Source organism: Salvia splendens, chromosome 9 (assembly GCF_004379255.2).
Source record: "Salvia splendens isolate huo1 chromosome 9, SspV2, whole genome shotgun sequence".
Classification (NCBI taxonomy): domain Eukaryota; kingdom Viridiplantae; phylum Streptophyta; class Magnoliopsida; order Lamiales; family Lamiaceae; genus Salvia; species Salvia splendens.
The window spans coordinates 16,986,024-16,995,429 of NC_056040.1; the positions used below are offsets into that span (position 1 = coordinate 16,986,024).

Consider the following 9,406-nt stretch of genomic DNA (forward strand, 5'->3'; position numbering starts at 1 on the left):
ATGAATTGTCTATGTATAACTACGTCACTTAATCGCGAACAAAAAAAGTACTAGTAAATACACAGAATTTAGAATATGTGATCATTTGTTTTGCTAGACATATCAGTACACTAAATAGAAAGAGCCAATCAATTGAAAATTTATTTGCTAATGGTTATGGAAAATCCATTGGACAAAATTATGAGCATCTTTTGAGGAAAAATAAGTGTGTTATAAATTCCGCCAACATTTAGCTTTTATAAGCTTTCCTATCGCAGTTGACAGAAGTTGCCTCTAAGAGCTGAGCACGAGAGGAGAAGAAAGTTCTTCTCGAAGGTGAAGAAAGAATCAGATGAGTGCCCGGACACCTAGTTGCTGCATTTCTCTAAGCTTCCAGGTCGAGTAAGGAGCACCCTCTCCCGCTTCTTCCGGGTCCAACTGCTGCATAGCCCAAGCATAATATACGGTGTGGATTGTATCCTGGATTTTTAATCGATGATGTCAAAAATATGAAATAGCAACCAACAACATTACAATGAAGATTGTGTGTGAGGTATAGAAAAAGGAATAAAGTGATAACACAAGCATAGTGCAATGGCTGTTATCTCCTGCTAACAAAATAAGTGTTTCTTCTACTGGTTCAGTAGCACACATCATTTTAATCATCTTATATTTGTCAAAATGCAGATGTGATGCAAGTAAAAAAAAGAGTATATGAGAACTGCAGATCTTACCTGGCCACCTTCAGTTATTACGCCTTGTCTATCACGAACACAGTAGACCTGCTGCGTTTGGAACTGTGACAATATGGAAACCAGTATGTGATTAGATACAAAAACATCATAGTTCACAGGGAGCTCATCCACGAGATTATCCATTAACAACAAAATAAGATCACAATGAGTAAATGGTGTTTATAGGGGGGTATAAGTAAAAATATGAGTTCTTACTGCTACAATGATAATGGGAGAATCTCCCATCATTTTGGTCTCTCGAACTTCAGCATCTGATACATGTAAAATCTGTATGGAAAAAAAAAAGATTACTACTCCACCATACTGATACATGTAAAATCTGTATGAAAAAAAATTATTGCTACTCCACCATATATTAGGAAAGGTGGAAAAACTCAGTGATTAAGAATGGGATTCACCTTGTTATCAAAAAAAATTCCTTGGGTTTGCAAAGCTTGATGCTCTGCTTTACACCTCTCAATTACATGGGAGCTACAATACTTTTCCAAAACTTTTGCATCCCCCTGGATATCAATGCACACAAATTACATCATGGTGAAGAAGAAAAATCCACCAACATATTGCTCAAATGGTTATCATGGTAGAGAAGTCTATATGACAACAAATTTTCCAAACAAAATTACAATAAAATATTATAAGCGCCCCAATCTATATACAATCAACTCTATATCTGAGCAGTATCAAGACTTACCTTGAAATAAGCATTGAGAACTGGTCTGACCGCTTCTTGAACCTCAGTCACAAACTCAGGTAAGGAAAAAGTCCTAACAGAAGAAGGCATTTCAGTAATAATTTTCTTTTTCAGCAAAAGCACAAAATGAGGAATATAGTCTTACGGATCCCTGCGTCGAATCTCTTTGAATGACATGGCAGCATCTGATTCTCCAAGAACAGTTTCACTAATACTGAAATAGAGCAATGAGGATTGTCAGTTTTGCAATGGCTGATATTGCCACAAGCACTACAAATAATGACAGACATACTCTTGGATTTTGTGAACTACTGGATGATCACTAGTCTCCCATCTCTCACGCATATCTTCAGCAATCTGCAAATTAAGCAACAAGATTAGATAGTTACAAACTAAAATCTTCCGAAGAAAATATTTCATATGCAGGGGGAGTTTGTCTGTTTCAAGCTCCAAAATACCTCCTGACTCTTCTCAATGACAGGTTCACTAAACCCACTGACACGCTTAAATACAGGATTGCCTCGCATCTGAGGAATTAGAAAGTATCATTAGGATATGGTATACCACGAGTGAATATTATTAGCAAAAATGAACAAGCATAGCAAATGACCTTATTCTTGAATGCGTCCCATTTCTTACTCCATGCAGATTGCTTTGTAGGGACCACAACAATATCAGTACGTGTACTTTTTTCAATTTTTGCCGAGGGAGTGGGAGTCGAAGAAGCATCATATCCAAGACGCTTTCTCCTATTGGGATTGCCTTTTAATTCATCCTTCACAATGTCATAGCCCTTCTTTACCAAGTCAACAGGTTTTGCTTCTTTCATCTTGTGGAATGCTGATGACATCTTGGGAGACATTGAGGAGACACCAGATTTGACCCTGTCAAATAGGGACTCTGCACCATCCCCAGATTCAGACCCTTGTTGCTTTTCTTCACCAGATGAAGCATTTGTTCCATCTTTCTCATCTGTGTTTCCACTAGATGCACTTCCATCTTCTCCTGTAGGCTTTTGCTTTCCAAAATCAAGTTTTTCTTTTACCTGAATAAAAAAATTGATGAATTTGTATATGTTGCTCATTCACTGTTTATAAAAAGTACAATGCCATTATCACACACCTCCTCTTTTGCAGTTGAAATCTTTTCTTCTACATCAGCATAAACCTTCAAGAAAAGATGAATATCAAATACGCATATAAAATGTGCAGAGTTTCTTACGCAATCAATTATAGCATGAGGTAGAAAAGATGAATAACAAACTTTCCACTAAAGAAAAAAACTGCCAATAATACTTGCAGTCGCCAATTTATTCCAAAAGAAAATTGTACTTAACCACAGATTCATGAACTTAATTATGTGGGGGGAGTAAGAACATGATAATAATTAATAAGTTTAACTAATAAATTAGTAACCGCTTCCGGAGTTGCCTAACCACACTCAATAACACCCATACAGATGAAATCATAGACATATTCTCCTTTACCTATCAGTTATTTTGCATGGGTAAGTAGGGAGAGCTATTAATACAGAATGTAAGAACCAAAATGAAGACAAGGGGTAGAAATAAGTATCCCGGGAATGCAGGGGCAATCTAACAAGAATAACCAAACATGGTTCCAATTTTTAGTTAAATAACGGCAATGATATTTGCACACCCCAGAAATAGTTCGAAGAAGTCAATTTCCATGCTTGCTATGCTACTTTGGGATTTGACGCTTCTGAACAGCCATAGTAATATTTATACCTTCTTAGCCTTCACTTCAGCCTCCGTCAATACACCATCTACATGCTTCAGCAGCTGCTCAGTAGTCTGCTTCGTTCTGCATTTCGCCATTTCACCATCTCAGCCCCCAGTTGTAGTTTCTGCCAGCCTTGACATACAAGGGTATGTCTCAGCCTCTATATAGCAAAATTAAAAACCCAACCGCCAAAGAAGGCAAACATGTAGTAACACTACCTCATTTGCAGATTCTCAGTTACACCTTTGAATTCTTCAGCTTTCTCTTTCATTTCCTTAATAGATTTCTGCAACTCCTGATTTCTAGGTAAAAACAAAGAAACCAAACTAATTTCAAGAGGCAGAGCCAGTAAGCTTTAACTGTTTCCCTTAAGTAATTTTAGCTTTAAAGAGTTCAAATCTCTCTCATTCAAAACCTTTCAGCTGATGAAATCTGTCAACCAAAAAATTGTGGAGTACAACACTAATCCCAAATTGTTAAGCTTAGTCATGCAGCTTGTGAAGTTCAATATATCGTTTGATAGTTACAAACCTATAGAAGCATTTAAATCAAAAATGGTATCACTACAAGGGGAAAATGAATTAAATACCTGTATAACTAAAGTGTTAAATAAAACAGCTGCATTCAGCGGAAAACATATGAAAAACTGATACTATCACAAATCCACGACCATACAAAAACCGAATTAAACCAACATGTCATGAAGCAATTCAAAGAATCATGAGTGAAGAGAAAATTACTTTTCAACTTCCCCTTTAATCTTCTTAGAGAACTCATTAAACACGCCGAAGTCGCGCCTAAAAAGGTAGGCGTTTGGAGGCCTCGAAACCTACATGAATTGCCCCAATTCAATACGGCAATTGCGACGGAGAGGCAACAACAAACACAAATAAGAGCACACACCTGTTGAGGTAATAATAGCTGCCGATGAAGAATAACACGCCTCGACAAGAACAAATCTCTGGCGAGCTTTCGGGTGGCCATGATAATCTGCAAAATCAACAATGTTTGCAGATTCAATTTTGATGTGTGGGAGAAATGGGAAAATGAAGGAGGGTTTCAATTAGGGTTTTATGGTGATATATGTGTCGCGGAATACGGAAAAGGAAAAACAGATAACTTTACTTAGGGAAGAGGAATTTGCCCTAAAGTCTATTTTGATTTTGATATACTCCGACATTTTTTAGGCCATTACATGTTAGTGTATTAGTGCTAGTAGTAAAAAAAACATCATTCTTTCTATTTTACCTTTTTTTATTATTCAAAACATAAAAATACAAAATATGGAGCTAAATTAATGTATCGATTAAGTTAAACAAATGACACAGGAAATAAATTAAAAAATACTACTACTAAACATTTATATCTATTTTTCGACTTTTGAAAATGAGAGTATAAAAAAAATCTGACTATTTCAAATCATGATGATTTGGATATTCTATCATTTTCCCTTTTCTAAATTCAAAAAAATATATTTTACAATCCAAATATTTGTGAAATTATTTCCCATTCATATTTAGAGCTTGAATAGGGCTGTGACTATCGGCTAATTGTGTTTCTCAATTTTGTAATCCAACTTTTATCCATCATAAAAGAACTAAAAATATTAGAAATTGGTCACTCACGTGTAGACCGAAATGACATATCAGACTTCCATTACGTTGGTAGGCAAAAGAAGAGATAAAAGAGATAAAACACATCATCTACTTGGGCTTGCTCTGATATCATATTATAAATGAACCACTTACGCCTTAAAAGACCTTATATAGATGAGCTAGAATCATCATCATCTCTTAAAAAACCATATATAAATGAGTTAGAAATGGACCACTCACCCTTAAAAGGTCTGCTCGATACCATATTAGAAATGAACCACTCACCCCTTAAAAGGAGAAAGGTTGTTCATTCTTATATAGACGAGCTAGAATCATTATCGACTTTAACATAGTTTCTATATAATTTACCCTTCAAAAATAGTATCGCGAAAATGCTGCTTGAGGTGCATAATAACTTTGGGTAGCTAATTATACAATCCAAAATCTATCAACTTAATAGTAATAAAGAAGAAAAGAAAAATCTTCATTCTTTTTCAAAAAATGTTCTATGTACAAAGTTGTTGCTGCCCTACCTAGTCACATATTTATGCTTGATTTCACTGTCTAATCAAGACCAAAATTTGTTGTTGATCAATTGCTATATATTATATATCTACACTACATCTACTCTGATAGAATCTCATCTAATTCTGGCTGATCACTGCTTCTTAAGCCAGAATCTCTCCTGTTAGGCACCACTCTATCTTCCTCTGCATATTCTGTTTCAAACAGATCTTGCTCCTCATCTTCCTCGTTTGATTCGTTGTTTCTATCCACCCCGTTTCTTGCTGAATCCCCACGTTTCTGACATATGCAGGGTAAAGGGTGTTCGTGGAACTCGCCCCGCCCTGGCTTCACCTCATTTGGCTCTCCCATGAACCCAACTTGGGATGTCCGAATATGTGAGGCGAAGTCGTTCCATGTCATGTTGTGTCGATCATTGAACAGCCGGTAGAGCTTCTTGGCATTAGGCCTAATTGTTGGCTTGTGACCAGAGTATCTCCTACAACAATATATGTCTCCATTTTGTCATGAGGCCACATTTTTAAAAATAAAAACATAAGAGTTTGATACTAGTTATTTACCTCTTCCCAGCAAGAATCTTTGCCATGTTTCCATTGTTGTTGGCGACAAAAACATCGCTCTCGTCACAAACAATGAAATCCAACGCAGCCATTCGTGAAGAATAGGACTGGAACTCAGCAAGCTCCTCTTTGCTAGCAAGAGTCTCTTTAGTGTGGATGTTGGGGAAGAGGGCTTTGAGAGGCGCCAGTGTTTCCTCACCTCCGTATACTTCTCCTGATGCTACATATATATGAACATCATTGCCAAAGCCTAACGCCCTGAGCATCAGCCCGACTTCCTCAGGAGTTAGAGGGCATTTCCCATGCCTTCGTTCCTTCTCGGGATTCTTTGTCTATTAAGGCCAGTTCATATCAGTGACATTTCATACAAGATTGTACAAGGAGGCTAGACTAGACTTACATGCAGCGTTTTCCACCTCTTTCGTATTGAAGCTAGCTCTTTAGTCTCTTTCACTCCACCCCCATAGTAGCACCCGGAGAAGGCTAGCATATCAGGTTCATATCTGCAGCATTGTTTGACAGGTAAAGAGACTCTATAGTAGATTAATACAAACTTAATGATAGGAACGCATTGGATATGCTATATATACCTCAAGTGCAACGCGACGTAATGGTTGCTTTTCGCTCTCATCCTTTGGGACAACTTCATACCCATATCTTGAATGGGAGAAGTGAATCTCAAGGCATGGTAGTTAACACGGCATCTTAGTTTCTGCAGATCCATATCAAGCCGATTTGAGAGCCTGTAATCGAACTTTGTAAGCTGAACTGCCTGCACCTGGTGACACCCAAAACAAAGCATTTTATCCACACTCTTCAGTCTCTGAGAAATTGAGACACTAAAACTCGTAAACATGGTGAAGAAACAAACACCTACTCGCTTCCTTTGATAAATGGGGACGATTCGCGTCTCATAGCATTTCTTATTGCACTTCCTCGGAGAACGGGTGGTTATGATTCTCCCTGCTGTTTCTGGAAGCTGTGCTACAATTTTAACATCTTTGGCGAGATACTTGATGAACCAGCCAACATTGAAGATCTCAGAGAAGTTGCTTCAAAAAACAAACATCATTATCTAAATTAGTCCCGATAGCATGATTTTCAAGCAACGATGATGGCTATGATGCTTAACAGACCTTGCATCCTTCCAGAATGACTTCTGATCCAGCTTAGGAACAACGAGGGTCGCGTTCAAGATGTATGCTGCAACAACAGCATCTACTATCTGTCACCACAAAAATTGAGATCAGACAATCAAACAATGCATAGGAGAAAGGGAGGCAAACTGATGCCTAAATTGAGTAGAAATTAACATGAATCTCCTTTTCGATATCTCTCTCATCATACTCTATGAAAATGATACAAATGCTGCGGTTTGTGAATAATTAAAGCAAAAGGTGGAAACAAAAGACATAAATTACCCCTGTTCTCTGCTGATTTAAGCCTCCGCTGGTTGCGATCAACAGATATCTACGAGGTTCAGTTTTCATCGCTGCAGCTACCAAGCATTATTAATTACAAAACGAAATAGATAACATTTCCCCAATTTAAACCAGAAATCTGATATTCTACATAGCCAAATACAGAAACCAGGGCATTGATAACAAGCTTAAATGGAAAGCAGGCTCGACGAAAACTTTAATTGGAAACGTGATTGATATTAGACTAAATGTGTTTGAAAAGGAAAGTTTATCATAAATTTTGGCGACGAGATGAAATCGGCTGCTATTGTGGAAAACAGATATATTTATGAGGGATGGGAGATTACGTCGAAAGTCGTTGCTCGCATTGCTGCACCCGCAAAATAAATTCGATTGATTTGAAGTCCACACATCGCGCCCTATGATTCCTCCACTCCTCTACAGTTTCATCAACTCGATGAGAGAGATAGAGAGAGAGAACAAAAATGATTGTAATTAATATCGACAAACTCACCGGAACGCGGAAAACGTTCTCTTTCTCAGCATTTATGTGGATTCCGACTCTGTTATTGAACTTCACGACGAAACAAAAAACAAATTCAGCTGAAATATAAAATGAACAAATTAAAAAAGGTTCAAAAAAAATCTCCTAAAATTACCGATGTATCGAGAATGAGGCGGCGGTGGTGGCCGGTATGGTCGGAGACCGGAGGTGAGAGGAACAAGACGACGGCGAAGAGGAGGAGGAGGCAGCCGGAGAGAGCGGAGAAGAGAGGAAAACGGCGGCGACGGCTGTGGTGGCGGAATACGAGGCCGTGTAGAATCTGAAGGCCGATCAGCTCATCTCTGTGAGGCTTTTTCTTCATCATGCTCATGTCGTCGTGTGCAATAGAGAGAGAGAGAGAGAGGAGATTGAATCAAGGAGGTTTTGGTGTGGTGAGGAAATGCGGAGGATTTCTGATCTGCTTCAACAACAGCACAACCAACTTCAAAAATCGCAAGAGTTTCGCCTTGTGTTTCTTCTCCCGCAGCAACGACATTGTCAAGATGTTTTCTTCTTTTTTAATATTTGCAATTTGGCCCCACTTTTTGTGGTCGTTAAAATATTTTTTTCTATACCTATTTTTCTACCATTAAAATGTCTACTAAACTTGCATTCCCGTTTATACTAGTACTAATTTATGATTAAATCATTGCATTTATATTGTAATTTATGATTAACCAACTAAGTTTAATTGGATATTCATCGTCACATATGAAAATATGAAATAAATCAAATTCCAATATCTCATAAAAATTGACCTCAACTATGATTCGGCGTTGCCATGACCGGATTTGGTTTTCACGTGATTTCACTATTAAATAGGAAATGGTTGTGAAGAAAACATTTGGTTGTTAATTTTTTTTTTTTTTTGGATTTGGTCCCCTAAATTATACAAGTATTTGAATTATTGATATCTAAAATCGGTCAAGTCGCCAAAATTTTTTTATCACGTAAACTCGACCATTTCTACAATTATAATTGGAAAAGGTAAATTAATACAATATTGAAAATAGGATTTAGAATATGGACCCGATCGAATAACATGTGTGGTTGCATATAAATAGATAGATTTAAATGAAAAATACATAATTAATGATATTATTTAAACGAAATATCTGAATTCTGAACCCAATAAATATGTCAATATCACGTGATTCTCTGGCCTGCAACTTTTGTTAAACTAATTTCCTAGATTAAAATCCGTATTAATAATTTAATTGCTTAGGATTCACCGATCTAATGTAGCATTTTAATAACATTTGCTACCAAATAAAATTTTTTGTCTCATATAATCATTATTTTGGGAAGATAAATGTGAAGTAATTGAATTACCGACCATCCAAGTAAAATGACAAATTTAGGAATCTAATCTCAATTCTAAGTTCTAACAAATCCCAATTGAGCTTTTTCCTTTTTGTTTTCCTTTCATTTTAAGTTAAACCTATCCCAGACGTTATTGAGACGAGAGAGCAAAATTTCCATGATTTTGATTTTTGAATCAGAAAGTTAGTTTGTTATTTTCTTTCTATTTTTTTTAATAATATAGATTATATTAGGTAGGTTGTTATTAATAAAATGGTGCAGCTGATTAAAC

The 9,406-nt window shown here is 36.8% G+C and overlaps 2 protein-coding genes across 5 annotated transcripts; both read right to left on the reverse strand.

Moving 5' to 3' along the window:
• Positions 1-115: 115 nt before the first annotated feature.
• Positions 116-4,307, reverse strand: LOC121748414 (mitochondrial import inner membrane translocase subunit TIM44-2-like). Of its 2 annotated transcripts, XM_042142761.1 has the most exons (14): positions 4,071-4,307; positions 3,908-3,996; positions 3,386-3,469; positions 3,173-3,248; positions 2,548-2,592; positions 2,036-2,470; positions 1,884-1,952; positions 1,718-1,782; positions 1,571-1,639; positions 1,426-1,498; positions 1,133-1,237; positions 930-1,001; positions 714-776; positions 116-459 (listed from the first exon to the last, which is right to left on the reverse strand). In XM_042142761.1, the coding sequence occupies exons 1-14, from the start codon at positions 4,149-4,151 to the stop codon at positions 328-330; spliced, it is 1,458 nt and encodes a 485-aa protein (XP_041998695.1). In that variant the 5' UTR covers positions 4,152-4,307; the 3' UTR covers positions 116-327. The 2 variants fall into 2 exon arrangements, with proteins under 2 accessions (XP_041998695.1, XP_041998696.1); XM_042142762.1 differs by lacking the exon at positions 4,071-4,307 and having other exon boundaries at positions 3,173-3,299; positions 3,908-3,966.
• A 918-nt stretch (positions 4,308-5,225) lies between these two features.
• On the reverse strand, positions 5,226-8,282 carry LOC121747003 (protein ROOT HAIR SPECIFIC 17-like). 3 transcript variants are annotated; one of them, XM_042140979.1, is made up of 10 exons: positions 7,928-8,282; positions 7,783-7,842; positions 7,616-7,706; positions 7,269-7,345; positions 6,984-7,072; positions 6,725-6,899; positions 6,438-6,625; positions 6,248-6,350; positions 5,848-6,179; positions 5,226-5,765 (listed from the first exon to the last, which is right to left on the reverse strand). In XM_042140979.1, exons 1-10 carry the CDS (start codon positions 8,141-8,143, stop codon positions 5,387-5,389), a joined length of 1,710 nt encoding a protein of 569 aa, XP_041996913.1. In that variant the 5' UTR covers positions 8,144-8,282; the 3' UTR covers positions 5,226-5,386. The 3 variants fall into 3 exon arrangements, with proteins under 3 accessions (XP_041996913.1, XP_041996912.1, XP_041996911.1); XM_042140978.1 differs by having other exon boundaries at positions 6,438-6,899; positions 7,269-7,339; XM_042140977.1 differs by having other exon boundaries at positions 6,438-6,899.
• Between the last annotated feature and the right edge of the window lie 1,124 nt (positions 8,283-9,406).